Raw genomic sequence first — 17,085 nt, 5'->3', positions numbered from 1 at the left:
CCGCCCTGACACTCGTAGTTCTCGTCCTGGTGGCTTCTCCAAGAGCCACCCAGCCCAATTCGAGATCCCAACCGTATTGACTCCCTCCTCAAATGATCCAGAACTCGATATTATCGGATCCGTAGCCCAATGTGTTCGCATTGTAACCAGATTTGGCTCAAACAACTTCACGTTGTTCGTTCTTGGGGTGCATAGACTACACCCTTCCCCTTTCTTGAAACTGATCGCCTTGAAGTGAGGCGTTTAAAAAGTGACAAGGACTCTCCCCGCCGTATGCGTTCGCATTCGTCTTCGTGTGTCTTTTGCTGCGACTCGATGCGCTCGTGTCCAGCTTCCTAAGTTCTGCGTGACCACTAGGCAGCAGTCCCAGGCGCAGGAGGGGGTGCCATTGCATCAGAAGCCTGGCGTCTTCGACCACCCTTCAGACTCTTGACTCTGGCCATGAAGCCTCCGGAAGGCTTGCTAGGTCCATCTTCTGTCGGTGACATAGCGTCAGCTGTGGCACGACGCTCAAGGCCATTGGCGGAGCCGCGTCGGGGCACTGGGGGAGGTCCACCAGGCGATCGGGTACCGTTATCAGCTCGCTTGACAGAAATTGTCTCCGGCTCCTTTCCATACTCCGAAAAGAAGGGGTTACGCTCGCCAGTGTACGAGATGCTGCTGGAGGGTCCATTGGCATCAGGGGATCGGCGAGAGGTGTATGCTCCCTCGGGGTTGGTGATCCGACCAGAAGGACCATATTCGCGAGGCTCCCGCTTCATTCCACGAATACGCTGGGCAATGGACTTGCTGCGCCCAAGGCCTTCGGAGGTCGACTGCTGGGCTTGCTCAGCCTGAGTCTTCTGGATGGCAGCACGGGCAGCAGGAGTGCCCTCCAAGAAGGTCGAAGCACCGAGGCCCATGGATTCCTCTCCGTAAACAATCGAACCGCGAGATCGGGGGTCGAAAAGTGCGGGATCGTTCTTTCGCTCGGCAAGTCTCGCAGCAGTTGCAAAGTCTGCAGATGCCTCGCCGTCGTTGTGGCCCATGAAGACAGCATGGTCAGGGCGCTTATTGAGGGGACCGGAGCCGCCAAGGGACATGTTGAGGGAGTCCTTGGCAAAGGCTTGCATCGGTGCACGTCGGCTACCCTTACGATTACGGTGGGGGTTGGCTGCGTCGAAAGGACCATCGTGATGGAATACTACATGACATTAGCCTTAGGAACTCCATCAGAATTGTCGTTTACTCACGTCCGGTACCGTAGATGCTGGTGGCATCCAGTTGGTCGATGATGTCGATTTTGCGACTGGGCTTCTTGGGGTCCTTATCCTTTCCTTCCCGGGCGCGGCGCTCTCTCTCCCGACGTCTAGCTTCTTTAGCCTTCCTCTCTTCGTCGGTAGGTGACTTTTCGATATCAATCAGAACGGACGACTCGGAGTTTCTGCGCGGTCGGCGTTCCTGAGGTCGGCGTTGGGGCGATCCTGGGGCTCCGCCAGGTCGGGGAGGACCACCGCTGCCCTGAAGGCGTCGCTGTCTCATCGCCTCCTCCTGAGATCTCGACGGGCGGTGTCCGGGTGGCGGAGGACCGCGACGAGCTCCGGGCGGCACGTTCTCACGCCCTGGCACTCCAGGAGGGCGGTTCGTCGGAGGTCGGGACTGCTTCTGATCGTTAATGGTGAGACCATCCTGTCGAGCGAAATGTCAGTAAGTTGACAAAGCCTAGCGTACGCGCGGAAATGATTCGACTCGCGCCCGAGGGATCGATATGGGCTGCATCAATTGATTGATCGGGGGCCACGTACAAACAGCTCCTCAGCGGTAGGCGATGCCTTGTTATCCAGCGATTTCGACATGGTGCCTGCTCCGATCAAATTCGGTTGACTACTCGAGTATGATGGATCGAGGAATGGGTTGCGCGAGACAGGTCGGGGAGGGTCGTCAAAAGGCGAAGCGGGCGAGGTGGTATTCGTAGTGCCGGAGAGTAGTGGGGAGGCAGCGCGGTTGCGAAAGGGGTTGTTGGATGAGAGATTAAGCGTTAAGCCAGCACCAGCAGATTTGCTAGGTTGATGGCCTATTCCAAGGAAGTAAAGTTAGCACTCGATAGGAGGAAGGAGAGAGACAGCGACGGCTCCGTGCATGCGAATGACGGCGAGGGGGGAAGGGATATGAAACATGAGGGAGGTATACATGACACAGCAGGTTCAACAACTGGGTGGAGCGGGCGCGGTGCTTGCGTTTGCTTGGGCGGCAGTGCAATCCGTGAGAAAGGGCGGCTCTCTTCCCGTTGGACAGGGCAAAAGTCAAAGGGGGGGAAATCCGGGAAGATGGTGGCAGGCATTGAAAGGGGTGGGTGGGAAGAGGGATGAAGGTTGGGTAGGATAGGACATGCCGGCGCATATTCATCCCCTACATCCATATCAATGTTTGATTCTTGGCTTACCTGGCTGTGCTGATTGTGTAGACATTTTGGCTGTAGTTTGTGAGGTGTACCGTGTGGGATGGTGTGGTACCCGCGACGGGAGGGATGACCAGATGAGAATATGGATAATGATGATGGACAGGCGCGTCGTATTGAAAGTCAAGGGATCGGCCTTTTTTCCCGCGAAAAAAAGGGGAGCTATCCGACCGATTGAGGAGAGAGCGGCGAGCGTTGCTAGCAAGCTTGATTTTCTTTGGCTGTCAAATGGCCGTTCCTAGCGTCATGCCTCTCTGCAGGGACAAACAACAACGGGGGGGACGGGTTTTTGGAGGAGCCACCCGACGGTCCCTCGGCAGGTCACTGTGCGTTGCGGTGCGCGGTGAATGTGTGTGTGGCAACGTGCGGGCAAGCAAGCTGCGGTAAGGTAGAGGGCGGTCGGGATTCAGAGTCGTAGGTGGGTGGGTGCGTGGGTTGGAAAGAAGAAAATAGGGGTGAATTGTAATATCGTAGATCCTCGATAATAGTCGGCAATGCGCGTCTGTCTGGTTTGTAGTGCAGCGCGGTGCCTTTTTCTCCTGCTGGATCCGACGTCAGCTCAAAAAAAGTATTCCTTTGGGCCTGGAGGGGGTGAATAGGTTTGGGGGGATGAATTGATTATCGGATAATGGATTGGATCCAAATCATCCAATTCAGGGGGAGATTGCTGGTCTGCCGGGAAGCGAGTAGTTTGGCTAGGTGGCTAGGAATTTTTGGGTGGTAAAGTGGTGGATCTGGGGTCCACGCACCATCCACGACTGCGAGGATGAAGGGGTTTGGCTGCTTGGGTTTGGACAGGATTGGGCGGGCACTCGACCAAAAGGCTGGATGATGCCGACGACTGGATGAACGCGCGACAACCGAGCCAAGCAGCTGTCTGAAGAGTGGGCCAGAAAGGGAAATGCAAGCTCACCTTCTCTTTTGACCTAGGTTCGTCCGTTGCTCTTTTTTCTTTTTTGGTTCAGTCCACGTCCTTGTCAGAGGTGCGGAGCAACGTCGTCTCTCCTTCAAGAGGGCGTTTCGACGGGTTAATAAGTCGATACTAGGTAAGTCAAGCTGTGCGATCGAGATACCCCAAAAAATGATCCGGGGCGGTGGTGAGTGAGGGTGCTTGACAGCTCGTTACAGTCGCTGGTCTGATGTGACACGGGCTCGGTGCGCCTGCGGACCCGGTTTGTCCCAAATTCTGGGTCGCTTTGATGTGGTCAAGTCGGACGAAGGTCCCAACGGGATTGGATCGCGCTCTCGAACCCCAAGTCGTCAATAGTTGGCGCTGGGCGTGTACTGTATTCCCTTGATCGGGATGACCGTGTCTCTGCGAAGCGAGACGTGACAGGGAAAAAAGAAGGTGCAGTATTTCTGGGGGGATGATAATGTGATGTCGCTGTTCCTAGTCGTGTTCGGACGCTTAGAGAATGCGGGTGGTCTCTGGATATGAGATGCGAAGTCGGATGAGATGGTGAGTCGAGATGAAGGCAAATGGATGAGAGAACGGACGAGACGTTGAAGCGAGAGACGTGATGCTGCTTGAGAGCCCGTTCAACTCGAGAGGATGTCGGCGAAAGAAAAACGAGGGACGGGTGCAGGGCAGTGGAAAGTCCGAAAGTCCCGTGAGGCAGGTGAGGCCGCTGGTCCACTCGTCGAGGGGAAGGGGAGCTGCGAGGCGGAAGAGGAAGGTACCTCCCGTTGATGGCAAGAACAAAGGAAGGAAGGCGCGAGGCTTAAAACTCGAGGCTTGGTGTTGAAAGGCAGGAAGCACTCCACGAGTCGTTGAGCAAGTGGAAGGAGGTTTCTACCTAAACCTAGGTAAGGTAGCTTCGAACGGGAAGGAAGGACTGGGTGATCGAGTAAGAGGAAAGAAGGAAGCCACAGCTAAGGCAGGTGAAGTGGGCAGCTGAGGAGGGGCAGGCAAGAGCGATGGTTTTATTAGTATTAGTCGACTTTGGTTCCTTCCTTTTCGCCGTTTGGTCGTTTGGGGGAAAAGAAGACACGAAAGATGAGAAAGTGAAAGAGACAAGCTGTTCTGGAGTTCTGGAACGGAGAAGAGAGAAAAAGAAGGAGGAGAAAGAAAGGCAAGTAGAAAAGGAAACAGAACGTGGACGATGCAGCAAGAAACATCCCAACGACCTAACGACGCCCTCCCGATCCCCGCGCATTCCACCCGTTCCGATCGCCTCCTCTCCATTTCGACATCCATGGATGTTATCCCCATCCCATCACCCATTGGTATTACCCATCACCCTCATCTGCCAGCGGCACCTGAACTGGACCAGGACCTGGACCCGGTCTGGCACATGAGCCACTCAACCTCAATCTAAGGCACCAAACCCGTTCGTACCTATCTGTACGTACGGGTAGCTTATTTTCCTGTAAGCTCACCTCCCTCCCTCCCTCAGGAACATCATACAGAGAAGAGGAGACGCTGACGACGGCGGATACGGTTGGCTGGGAAGACGCCTCCTTCAGCTTGGGGCCCCTCAGCCCGGATTTGTGGCTGCATTGTGGGCGGTGAGCATGGCCTCCGGAACCTCGTGCTTCATGCCTCTACCAATGCACTGGACCTTCAATACCAGGGTAACCACATCCTGTTTCCTACTACCATTACTTCCGCCTACCTTACTACGGATACTAGTACCTCTACGTCCATCACACTCCTACCTTTATCACTGCCTCTACCCCTGTCACTGCTCCTTCTAGCTGGCTAGGTATTCGAGTACATATGTTGTTCAGAGAATGCGGATATACTTTGAGACAGTGACAAAGACAACAGTGACGAGATTAGCAGTGACAACAAGAGAAAGAGGGTTGACAGTTTGTTGACTGGCGGATTGTTCATTACCCACTGAGAAAAACGAACTTGTTCAAACAGAATACCTTTCCTCGACCTCATGACCTACACGGCTATTCCTTGCCCTGCCATGGACCATGGACGCTAGCTATTCCATCATCTCCCGTAGGGTACACGGCTCTCCAACTGGACTGGGCTTCAACGGCGCGATTCTTTCTCTTCTCATTTCCATCTCGCCATTCCGACCCAGATATAATAGATCCATCACCAAGTTTCCAACCAAAAGATGGCACGGATGGCCACCGCTGCTCTGCATATCTGCCGCTCTACACTCGAACAAGTATCGCGGCATGGGGTCTTTGGAAACACTAGCCATGACAAACGCGGGAGTGATGTTCCTCGGCTGACCGGGGTGCAGACGAGACGTGCCGACGACACACCCCAGGACCCCTAATAATCCTAATTATTTTAAACTAAGGTAATTCAACAAATTGGCCTACGGTTGAATGACAGGGTGCAATGCGCCTAGACTCGCCTCCGATGGAGTTCCGCAGAACAAGCCGGCCACGAACAATTGAGAGATGAGATTGACCATCTTCTGCGTCTGCGACATGCACCACTCGTCCTTTAACAATCGACGGGCTGCGCGTGGAAACAAAACGGACGGACCGGAACAGACGACGAGCAAAATTGTGGGCGCTTGAGCCATCTAGCCGACAATGCTTCGGTCGTTTCCCCTCCACCGGGTCACAGCCATCCAAACCATGCCTTGTACTGTGTGTGTATGCACACACCGGCTACTACCGACGGGCCTTCTCTGAGCTACGGACACCTTGACTTGGCCCCGTGTCTGTCAGGTACTTGTGGCATGTACCTGACATCACCCAGGGTCAGACTTGTCTGTCAATCCTCCCGTGCGTGCTCCTCCACTCGGACTCTCGGCTTCTTGTTGCTTGGTTCCTCTCTTTTTCTTTGACCAGAAAGCTCACATACGTAATGAACAGAACCACCTTCTTCCCGACGAACCCGTCTGTCTGTGGCCTGCCTGCGAACGTATGTCCTTGACGACAAAGTCCACAACCCGGCTATGACACCACCACTGAAATCTTCACCTGGGACCAAGATGAGGGATGGAGCTGTTCGTCCGCCCTGGTCCTGGTCTCTCCAGCAGCTGGACGAGACGGAATCACAAAGGGTAGCACAGGGGCCTGGTTGTTGCAACCTGCCCGCCCTTCCAAATTCGCTGGATTGCAACCTCGTGTTGGGGCCCCCTGGTCGTCTCAACCACGCCAAGGGAACATGGGGTGCATCAATTCGAACGTCAGGCCAGCAGCCAAAATCTTATGTTAGGTCTCGGTTGCAGAGTCCATAGTCTCTCGAGCTTTCGCTCGTCGCCATCAGCCTCGGCGTTGCTCCGTTCCTGCTACCGACAGTGCCAGCCAACCCAGTTCCAAGTCTACTATCATGGCAATCACTCGAGCCCGTCTCCCGCCTGACGCGTGACACTTTCAGCCCGTTCGCTGGTTCCCCCCCGCAGGCCCCGGACATCTCGGTGGCGCCCAATAGTCACTCACCATCGGACAATTCACTTCACCTTTCGATCTCAGCTGTCATCCAAGCGCAAAATACATCCACTGCTCTCATAGCCAATGCATCGAGGGGAGTCTGGAGACGTAACGGATACCCTTACGCATGGAAGCTGGATGGCGAAACAGACCCGCACTGTTTGGAGTGTGATAAGAGCACCGTCGTGTATTCCGTTTGGTGTGGTTTCTGCAGCATTCGAGATCGATACGGGCACGCACTCAGCAACCAGCAGAAAGCAGCTTGCCGTATTGCCTTGCCAAGCCTCGGGCAGGGTAACCAAACGGGCAGATGGCGCTCCCCGAAGAGGGAGACAAAACGCCCTCCAATCTCAGCCTCGGACGATCTGATTCGATCAGCCCCCAAATCCGACTCTCCTGGCATACCAGAAGGGATACTGTGCTTCTTCCAGCCAGCAACGCGGGAGCAGACACAACACACATACAGTAGTTTGAAGACATCGACCGTATTTGCCAATGTTGTTGCTGTAAATGTCCAGCAAGACCGTGCTTCACTCGGACTGCACCTAAAACCTCATTTGACGTCGATTTTTGCGGTCTACAGGTCATTCTTTTCCCCGTCTCCTTTTTTTTTTTTTTTTTTTGCTTTTCTTCATCTCACTCACAACGCGTCTTGATCGGATTGGGGAGCCGCCTTCCTTCGTCACGGTCCTCCGTCGAACAAGACTCAAGCCTGAGCCCTCAGGGAACAGCGTGACAGCATCATCCTGGTACCTCATCGCCAATCTGAAACGTAAGCGAGCCTTTCCTGGGCGAGAGCATTGGAGCAAAATCTTTTTGATGGGGCTTGTTCATATGAGCAGACGATCATGGGGAATTTGATTAATATCTGCAAAGTACGGATACAACTGCACTACGGATATAGCTGCGCACCAGCCGCACCTGCGATAGTGAGTGACCCCACAACAGAATGAGTGATTGTTGCACGGGGCTGGTCTGTGTAGTGCAAAAACTCGATCTCCCAGAGATTGCTCTAGGCCCAGCGGGGGCCAGCGCAATTCTTACTTCTTCTTTCCGTCTGTCTCCATCACGGATGGGCTGTCAGCCTGCCACGAAAGGATCGCGACAGGCGACCCTCATTGGGTCTCCTATTCTTAATTTCTTACAAGTCGCAGACTCAGACTCAGACTAACAACTGCGATTCCGGACAAAGTGGCCGGCTTTCTGGGGGAACCTCTTCCGCCACTTTGACCTTCGGGAATTGCGGGGATACAATCAGGGAAATCGTTCGTCTCAATTACGGCTTTCTTTACGGTGACCACCTCCCGGTCTGGCCCCTTCAACCCACTCAGGCCCGCTGAGCCCGAGTCTGAGCCCAATTCCATCTGAGAGAGCATTTGGCGACACCAGAACAGACCTGCTCCTTGTACGGATATACACTGCATAGTAGATGGATATGCACGTCACGGCCCTTACCAAGCCCGAATCCTCTCACACTCATTCAACCCGACTCAGCATCCATGAAGCCTGTTCAGATCCTACAGGAATCACCTTGTCTGCATGAGTAGGGACGAAGTCTGGACAACGGGTGTTCCGTGTCCAACGTCTCTTGCGCGTAATGGCAGACTGCCGATGTGATCTCTTGCCTTGGTCAAACAGAAAGAAAACATTCCAACCCATCACCAAGGGAGATGGAGCGGTGTTGAAAGCTCTTTGCCAAGAACCGGTTCAGCCGTACCAATGTCACCTACGAGGGCGTATGTCAGTCAATACTTAGTGTCTTGTCTGCCAGCAGGTGTTACCGCTCGTCGGTACATGTACTTACGCGGACCTCTCGGCGCCCAGTACTCCCCCGTCTTGGAAATGTCAAGCTGTGTTGTCCACTTGATGAGACTCTCGGCGGCTTCGTCGGGCGTGACGGCTACGGCACTCAGACGTTATTGACTCCCATGAAACTATTGTCGGGCCGGGTACGTTCACAAGGATATGAAATACTTACCACCGCCATCGTCCCAGTACTTATCGAACCCCACGCCCTTGGTCATTTCTGTACGCATGAAACCTGGATGCACAATGCTGATGATAACGCCCTTATCCTTCAAATCGAGGCTCAGCAGCTTGCCCACCATGTTCAACGCGGCCTTGGATGCGTGGTGGGCATAGTTGCCGCCGCCCTCCTTCTCGTGTCGGAGGGTGATGCTCCCGGACTCGGACGAGACGAGCACGACCTTGGAGTCCTTTTGGAGAAGGCCGGCACGCGCGAGTGCGTGGACGATGAAGACGGGGGCAATGGAGCTCGTCGTGTACATGCGCTGCTCTTCGGCCCAGTTTGGACCTTTATCGGCGCTGAAATCCTCCGTCGCAAAGTAGCCTGCCGTGATGATCTGCCTCCCCGCTGGTTATCAAACACACGCTCCGGCTCGGTGAAGGGGCGACGGGCCGGATGAATAAGAGGGATCAACATACCACCGTCGACAACGGCTTCGAACCACCAAGCACACTGACTAGGGTCTTGCCGACATTCTCGTCCATCAGGTCGATACCTGGCAACCACTTTACGGCATCGGAGAAGCCTTCGGGCCCTTCATCGGAACGCGTGGTGCCGTAGACGGTGTTGCCCGCGTCCGCGGCGTATTGCTTGACGAGGGACGCCCCAAGGCCTCGCGTGCCGCCGACGACTAACACAGGAGACATGGCAAGCTAGTAGGTAACCTGGTTATCTTTAGGATTTGTATCTGCCGGTATTTGTGTTCTATTTTCGTTCTATTCCGGCTCACTCTCAAACAGTGCTGGAATGCGGCACCCGTTGGAGAACTAATTGGAGGGGCTTCGAGGGAGATGGTTGAGGAATGTTGAGGGAACGGAGGAAGTGGTGAGCAAAAGCTAAGCTACCTTATCGTGACGTAGGTGTCGCAGTTTACTGGCGACTGGCCCAATGATGCATGGCGAGTCGCATCACTGTGAATGGCGGGGGAGGGGCCTGGAATCACGTCTTATCGATAAAGTTGGTGTGACGGGGTGATTGCTGACTGATCCATAGTCTGGACCTCGAACCTCGAACCTCGAACCTCTCTCTATCATGAGGCGCCTTACTCTCAATTAGCAATGAGAAAGCTGCTGATGATCAAACGCTGTCTGGTGGGAAGAGTTGAGTTTATACAGAAACTCAAGCCAGGTAAATATAGTCGGTGCTTCTGTTGGCGGCAAAGCTGCAGCCATCATGAGCAGATCACGACCAAGCTGTTGGAAAGGCATATGGAAGGGCATTAGTCAACCGATACAGATTATGGCTAAAGCATAGTCCGCCTCCGCTGAAAAGAGCATGAAGTAAACTTTGTCTTATTACGATCTCAACCGGCGCGATACCCGACTGAATGGATGGCGAGCTGTCAAAACAAGTGCCGACAAACGGTTCATGAAACCAACCACGCGGTCTAAGTTTCGATTGAGATGCTAGTTAGCTTTCGGTAGCATCCTTGCGCAGTGACACGTTTGGGTTCACCTAATGAGGCAAATGGGTGGTGTTCGCCGCTATGAACCATCGCATCGAATTCGTATTCGTTCCAATGTGTCCCTAGATAACGACAGCTGAGAAGGTGCTTAATTGCACATCAAGTTTGAAGTCTTTGATCTCTTCATGAAGTTCCATTTCACTACTCCCATGTTGAACTGAGCATAAGAACATCTAGCAAACATGACCACCCTAAGTTACGGTCTTATCGCCCTAGACATCGCTGAGATTGCAATTGCATATGTGAGTGTTTAGACGTTGATATTGGAGTCAATCTCAAACTGACTCAATTTCATAGTACTTCCTACTCGGCATCTACAATGTCTACTTCCATCCGCTCCGCCACTACCCAGGACCATTCTTATGGCGCTTCAGTCCAATCCCAAAGAACATCTCCCTCCTAACAGGCAAATACGCCGTCAAAGCCCGTGAAATCCACGAGACCTACTCCGGCGCCGTTCGCGTAGCTCCCAACGAGCTATCCTACATCCAACGTAAACAGCAGCCTCAAACTCATCCTTATCTTCCCCGGAGATGTTTATGATCTGAATGGTGTCTTCAATACTAACGCGTAGAAAACCAGCACAAGCATGGAAAGACATCCTAGGCCGCCCCCTCAAATCCGAAATGGCAAAAGACCTCCGCTTCTTCGGCGGCGAGAATTTCGGCCGCGATAGCCTTGTCACGACAAGGCCGGAAGACCACACCCGCCAGCGCCGCATCTTCACGCACGCCTTCTCCAACACGGCGCTCAAGGCGCAGGAGACGCTGCTGGTGGACTATGCCAATCAAATGGTCGAGGCAATGGGCTCGCAAGCCGATCGTCAGCGTCAGCTTGCGCACGCAAATGGTGATGCTGACAAAGTCGGGTTGGGGTCCGTTAACATTGTAGACCTCTACAACTTCGCCACCTTTGACATCATGGCGGACCTAACCTTTGGAGAACCGCTTCTGCTGCTCAAGAGGGGCGATTACACCCCCTGGGTGCGCAACGTCTTTGCCGGGTTAAAATTTGTCATTTACGGGCTCGTATTTCTTGAGATTCCGGTGCTGGGTCCGTTGGTGCAGGCTGTCACGTCTGCGCCGCTGAGGAAGAAGGCGCAGGAGCATACTGATTTCGCGGGGCAGCTTGTTGATCGGCGGTTGAGGGAGAGGCAGGAACATCCGAAGCCGGATATTTGGAGTTTTGTGCTCAAGCATAACGATGACGGCAGCAGCAGCAGTGATGACGGCGGAGCCAAGGGCAAGGAGAAGGGGTTGTCGGATAGGGAGATGCACGCCAACGCGGCCATGTTCATGGTTGCCGGGACGGAGACGTCGGGGACGGTGTTGTCTGGCACGACGTACTACCTACTGCGGAACCCGCGGGTGTATGATATTCTGACGAAAGAGATTCGGGGTGCTTTCAAGAGGACAGAGGATATTTGTGTTGACGGGCTTTTGGGGTTGGAGTACTTGACGGCGGTACTGATGGAAGGGTTGAGGTTGTATAACCCCGGCGGCGCGGGGATGCCGAGGATCGTGCCGAGGGGCGGGGCGGAGGTTTGTGGGGACTTTGTACCGGAAGGTGTAAGTTCTGGAGTCTCTTTCCTTCTCTTGTTTGCGTTTACGTGATGGGAGACGATATTAGGTGAGCTGGAGTGGTATTGTGGCTTACAGTGGGATGACAGACTTTGGTATCCGTTAACCCGTACTCGGCCTTTACGAATCCGGAGAACTGGGCCCGGCCGAACGAGTTCCTCCCGGAGCGGTGGACCCATACGGATGCGTCCGAGTGGAAGGATGATAAGAGGGATGTGCATGAGCCTTTTTCTTACGGGCCGAGGAACTGTCTCGGCAAGAAGTGAGTATCAACCCAAGACTACTCCTTACCCTACCTTTGCGACTTCTCATTGTTGCTCTCGTTGCTGACGACGAGCCCTTGTGTGTTAAAACTAGTCTTGCGTGGTTGGAACTCCGTCTGCTGCTAGCCAAGACACTGTGGCACTACGACTTGTCGCTTTGCCCCGGTATGGAGTCGTGGGTTGTGCAGAGGAATTATATTACGTGGGAGAAGGGGCCTTTAATGGTTACGCTGAGACCTGTTCAGAGGGACGTATGAAGGGGCTGTGATATGTTTGGGTATCCTGGAAGTCTAGGCCGATCAAATTTGGGTTGACGAGTAGGGGATGCCGGGAAGGTCTGACACATCATCTATCTGGCCATGAGTTTCCTGCCTGGAAAGGGGAGTTCGTGGCCAAAACAACACAGAGTTCAGACGCTACGTTTGTCGAGAGCTCGATACTTTGCATGTGTCTTTCGTACGAGAGTCAAGATTATAATTACTACTCCAACCAACCCTGCGTCATACTGGCGTGAAACTAGGTACAAAGAAAATTAAAACTACCACATCGTACTTCTCTAGTTCTCCCTACTTAGTAAACCCCAATGGCCTCGCCTACGACGCTCTTGAAGATACCGTTCGGGTCGAATTGCTCCCTGACAGCCTTGAAGCGGGCAATATGCTACGTTTCTTTGTCAGCGACCATTATGTCTACATCAACGACATGGATCAAACTTACATCGGGGTCAATGTTCTTTGCGGCCTGGGCAAAGACCTCGCGGGTATTCTTGGTCCAGTGCGGGCGGCAAGGGAACTCGTCAATGAGGACCTTGGCAAGGTTGTGATCTAACACGGCTCGAGTCAGCGTACATCCTTTCTTCATCGAGAAGCTGCGGTAGTAGACAGAGCATATCATCGGGGGGAAACCACTTACAGAAAGGCTCGTTGAACCGGCTATGATCCCCAACAGTCGGTCTAAATGTCGGAAAATCAAGCATAATCACCCCCTTACTCCAATCCGCCCCATCAGCAGTCCCATACGTAACCTGCCCCAACAGATCAAAATACGGCCTCCCAAACTTGATGTTAATCCCGCTCCGATACGTCGACGTCATGACAATCAACTTCTTCGCCTCTTCATCAAACAACGCCCTCACGCGCTTCAACATGGCATTCGCCTGCGTGATCGGGAACGCCAGCTCGAGCGTGTACCCCTGCACGCCCACCTCCCACAATGGCTTCTGGTCCGGGTACAACCCGCCGATGAGCACGTCGTAGTTCCAGCCGTAGACGGGCCACTCTTCAATGGCTACGTTTGTCGTCTTTTCGCGGAAATTGGGTTTCGACCAGAGGCCGAAGAAGATTTCTTCGGCGAGGAGGTTCGAGGTCGGGAGGTAGCGGCCGCTGTCGAGGAGGGTGCGGGCTGTGGTGCCTTCGAGGTCGGTTACGGAAAAGGTGTTTTGGAAGCCTTGTTGGTCTGAGATGTTTGTTGGTACGACGTCGTAGTAGCGGTGGTGGAATTTGCGCTTGTAGGGCCACCACTGCGTAGTTGTTAGTCTATGGATATCCATATGGAGAAGGGAGTGTGATTGCGAAGTAGACTTACCCAGAAGTTGGCTGTTGCGTAAGGAGCTATCATGCCGTAAATGTCACCGTCAAGCACCTCGCTTTCTTCAAGCCTTTTTTCACGATCTTGTTAGCTCAGCCGAGGCATGTCAATGTTGAGGGAAACCTACGTCTTCTGCTGAGCGTAAACCTTGAAGTCGGGATAAATCTTAAACTTCATCCGCACAATAACACCCAACAACCCAAGCGAAGTTGACGCAGCAAGCCACGTATCATCATCATTATCCCTCACAAGGTGCCTCAATTCTCCATTCCCATCAACAATATCCAACTCCAACACACCAGCAGCAACCATCGAGTCCTCCCGAATCGAAGACCGGTGCGCACCCATAGCAACACACCCGGCCAGCGTAATATTCCAATTCACAAGCGTGTATCCCGCTGACGCGCCCCGATCATGGAGATACTCCGCCAACTGCAAAAAGGTCACGCCGGCCTCGATGACCACGCTCCCGCCCTCGAGATCAAACTCGGAGATGCCGTTGACGTCCTCGGTGCGGATGATGACCGTGTTGGCGTCGTCGGAGCACATTGTGTCGTACCACATGTGGCCTTTTCCCGAGGCGCGGACTTTTTGGCCCGAGGCGATGGCGTCTTTGACGAGGGATTGGATATCGGATACGCTTGTTGCGTTGTGGACTGCGGCGACGTCGTTGCAGGCGGGGAAGCCTGGGCCGTCGAAGGTGTTGTAGGGGGCTGCGGTGACGGTTGTTGATGCGAGCAGCAGCGTCGCTATGAGGGGGAGGGGGCGTAGAGACGGCATTGTCGTCCGGGGGAAGGCTTGATCCAGCCCGTCTTGAAGGTAAGGCAAGTAGTAGGAGATGTGAGTATTCAAGTCCCTGGCAAGAAGGACGAGAACTTAGGAACCCGCTGTGTAGATGGGATGAACGTGTCGTTCACTTATAATAACAGCATTTTTTACCACTATCTACACTGTTACACTTACATAGGTCGTGTAAGACTGCCAACCCAAACGCTCCATCAGAGCAAATGCCGCGGACCTCGAACAAGCTTTCATGTGATGCCGGGAAACAATCACTTCTCTCAACAGAAAACCTGGTTCAACGGCAGGTCCAACGTCACCCAGGTCATCCAGATCACCAGGCCAGGAACATAGAGTTGTATCGCAGGTTGCCTTACATCGAGAGGACTGCCTTTCGCGTACCAAGAAAGGAAGTAGAAAAGTTAAAAGAAGGGAGCCAAGACGGTGACAGATCCCGTTCAGAGACATGGTCCGATATGTAATGCAACCCCAATGGTCGGTTGGGGTACCGGGAAGGTGACAACAGAGAACGCGGGGAAAGGCCTTGAATAGCGGCGGTAGAGACGGAGATCTTCATTTCTCCTCTTACTCGCATATCCGTGTGATGAACAGGGAAGCGTGTGCGGGGTGACAGCGGCACAGCGGATGCGACGCCGTATATGGAGGGGACCTGCTAAGGGGAGGTGGAAGAGAAGAAGGACTCGACGTTGGGCAAAGCATTCAAGTGTTACCACCACCATCGTCTGATGGCTTGGTAAGCCGGAAGTCTCCTTTGACTTTTATGCATATAATCTGGCATCTGATGGCTAGTTGTAGTTGAGTAGTGATGTGCAAGGGGTTGAGTGGAGGATACTGTTGGTGATTGGTGGGCTGGCCGTTCAGTCCGGACGGACTGCCATGCTCGGAGCGGGGAAGTCGCGGATCGGAGAAGCGGGGCAGTTACCGGCCGAATCACTCCCGTGGGACAGAACAAATTGGGCACCAAATGTAACATGGAGGCAATTCCCATATCTAACTGAGTAGTGTGTTATGATGCCGACTGAACGGCTTGAAGTCGATACCCAACAGGCCGCGAACTGTCATCTTATCTAGGCGTTACCTCTGTAAGCAGATGTGTCTAATGGTCTTTATGGAACCGAAGTGGCTCAAGCTGATCTGCCAGTATCGGCGTGATGAAGCACAAATATATAAAAAGTACACTGAGTTCCGTTGAGAAAAGCCTAGCACCGAGATGTCACGGGCCGCGATGCAAGAGTCCACGTCAAGCCACCCATCCGGCCTTCACCACCCTCCCCTCCTCTTACCTGAGTTTACCATCTAGCCAAAGTGCACTCACCCCAGTCTATTTCAGCACACTAACTCCATAATCTTTCTTCACCGCTCCACAGCCTCGAAATATGACAGACAGAATACACCAGAACTAGTGAAGGACAATAAAATCTCCTGGCCCGATGCTTCCCCGGACATTTCTCAGGACGACATTGAGTACGTTCTCCGCCGCGCTTTCGCTTATATCGAGACTACGACCCGAGACCGCTCATTGTCCCAGCGCGACTGGCTCGCCTCGCGCCCAGAACCGCCTGACCATCCTTCTTGATTCGTACACGTCTTTTCTCGACTCAGTCATTTCTAAGTAAGTGGAATAAGCAAACCCACACAGATGGGTTGGCTAAACGCGTCCACAGGTGCGTCCCCGGGCCTCGTTTATATAGCAAATCGAATTATTGAGCTGGAGCCCGCATTTGAAAAAAAAAAAAAAAAAAAAAAAAAAAAAACACATCTAAATCCACATACGGCCAACGAATTCATTCGAGTAGACGCATTAGTAAGTGCCGACTATCTTGACATGTGTATAGAGCCGGCAACCCGCTTACTCGAGAACGATAGCGTCAGCTAGCAGAACACGTCTCCATGACAGAGCTGACGCCGGGCCCATGGCCACTCAGATTGTCCCCTCTCGCGATATGAACCAAGACCGTGTCGTTTCGAGTCTGTCGCTGACTCACTTAATCACATCATAATAGTCTGCCGAGTATCATTGTACCGGTGTCCTCTGTCCTTGAGTTCCTCTAAACAAGAAGTTGGCACAAATCAAGGCTACTTATAAGGGGCGACAACCTCTTACGATACGATAAAATAAACCGGACTGTACTAAAGAAATACCCCAAAGTGATTCCTTGGACTGAGGCGGTGCGAGGAAGTAGTATGTAAACAACAGCTCCTCCTGGCAAAAGATAAATTCTATCCCCGTCAACCCAGGAAATGTAGGGTCCCATCAAAGGAGCGCTTAACATAACACACCATGCCCTATTCCCATTAAGACCCCTACACTTTCCACTGCACAAAGTCGACTATCAATATCCCTCTATACTTCCGACCTAGCTGTAAAGTATTACAAGTAGAATTCATCAACACCAGCAAAAAGCACTGATGTAGAGAAACCCCAGATTTGCTTCTTTGTTTATCCCCGTCATAGCGACATCTTCGCTGGATGGGTACCCTCACGCCTTCTCAGGTATGCTGAAGAAGCAAGATACCGTCCCTCGAGCCAATCGATCTCACCCACACATTCCAGATTCGAATCCCGTTACTCC

General features: G+C 53.2%; 4 protein-coding genes across 4 annotated transcripts; 1 reads left to right on the top strand and 3 right to left on the bottom strand.

Annotated features, from left to right (window-relative positions):
* Nucleotides 1–295: 295 nt before the first annotated feature.
* On the bottom strand, nucleotides 296–1,937 carry BDP55DRAFT_8543 (Pal1 cell morphology protein-domain-containing protein). Its single transcript, XM_060581271.1, has 3 exons — nucleotides 1,785–1,937; nucleotides 1,233–1,668; nucleotides 296–1,183 (listed from the first exon to the last, which is right to left on the bottom strand). The coding sequence occupies exons 1-3, from the start codon at nucleotides 1,833–1,835 to the stop codon at nucleotides 354–356; spliced, it is 1,317 nt and encodes a 438-aa protein (XP_060436813.1). The 5' UTR covers nucleotides 1,836–1,937; the 3' UTR covers nucleotides 296–353.
* A 6,511-nt stretch (nucleotides 1,938–8,448) lies between these two features.
* BDP55DRAFT_538985 (oxidoreductase) lies at nucleotides 8,449–9,463 on the bottom strand (the record flags this gene model as incomplete). Its single annotated transcript, XM_060567993.1, has 4 exons — nucleotides 8,449–8,516; nucleotides 8,595–8,690; nucleotides 8,769–9,153; nucleotides 9,236–9,463. The coding sequence occupies 4 exons, from the start codon at nucleotides 9,461–9,463 to the stop codon at nucleotides 8,449–8,451; spliced, it is 777 nt and encodes a 258-aa protein (XP_060436812.1).
* Nucleotides 9,464–10,397: 934 nt separating this feature from the next.
* On the top strand, nucleotides 10,398–12,663 carry BDP55DRAFT_640322 (cytochrome P450). Its single transcript, XM_060573330.1, has 5 exons — nucleotides 10,398–10,523; nucleotides 10,579–10,774; nucleotides 10,864–11,849; nucleotides 11,951–12,123; nucleotides 12,219–12,663. Exons 1-5 carry the CDS (start codon nucleotides 10,464–10,466, stop codon nucleotides 12,379–12,381), a joined length of 1,578 nt encoding a protein of 525 aa, XP_060436811.1. The 5' UTR covers nucleotides 10,398–10,463; the 3' UTR covers nucleotides 12,382–12,663.
* Nucleotides 12,664–12,694: 31 nt separating this feature from the next.
* On the bottom strand, nucleotides 12,695–14,491 carry BDP55DRAFT_625308 (uncharacterized protein; the record flags this gene model as incomplete). Its single annotated transcript, XM_060571457.1, has 5 exons — nucleotides 12,695–12,784; nucleotides 12,842–12,948; nucleotides 13,037–13,643; nucleotides 13,709–13,781; nucleotides 13,839–14,491. 5 exons carry the CDS (start codon nucleotides 14,489–14,491, stop codon nucleotides 12,695–12,697), a joined length of 1,530 nt encoding a protein of 509 aa, XP_060436810.1.
* Between the last annotated feature and the right edge of the window lie 2,594 nt (nucleotides 14,492–17,085).

The sequence above is a fragment of the Colletotrichum godetiae genome (genome assembly GCF_030913485.1).
Source record: "Colletotrichum godetiae strain CBS 193.32 chromosome Unknown BDP55scaffold_1, whole genome shotgun sequence".
In the NCBI taxonomy this organism is placed as follows: Eukaryota; Fungi; Ascomycota; class Sordariomycetes; order Glomerellales; family Glomerellaceae; genus Colletotrichum; species Colletotrichum godetiae.
This window is presented reverse-complemented; position numbering and strand designations above follow the sequence as displayed.

Bases quoted from the DNA above. Each gene is read 5' to 3' on its own strand.
- BDP55DRAFT_8543 (XM_060581271.1), bottom strand. From the start codon at position 1,835: ATGTCGAAATCGCTGGATAACAAGGCATCGCCTACCGCTGAGGAGCTG. The intron at 1,669-1,784 runs GTACGTGGCCCC...TTCGCTCGACAG, and splicing joins CTACCGCTGAGGAGCTGTTT to GATGGTCTCACCATTAACGA. The intron at 1,184-1,232 runs GTGAGTAAACGA...AATGTCATGTAG, and splicing joins CAGCATCTACGGTACCGGAC to TATTCCATCACGATGGTCCT.
- BDP55DRAFT_640322 (XM_060573330.1), top strand. From the start codon at position 10,464: ATGACCACCCTAAGTTACGGTCTTATCGCCCTAGACATCGCTGAGATT. The intron at 10,524-10,578 runs GTGAGTGTTTAG...TCAATTTCATAG, and splicing joins CTGAGATTGCAATTGCATAT to TACTTCCTACTCGGCATCTA. The intron at 11,850-11,950 runs GTAAGTTCTGGA...GTGGGATGACAG, and splicing joins GGGACTTTGTACCGGAAGGT to ACTTTGGTATCCGTTAACCC.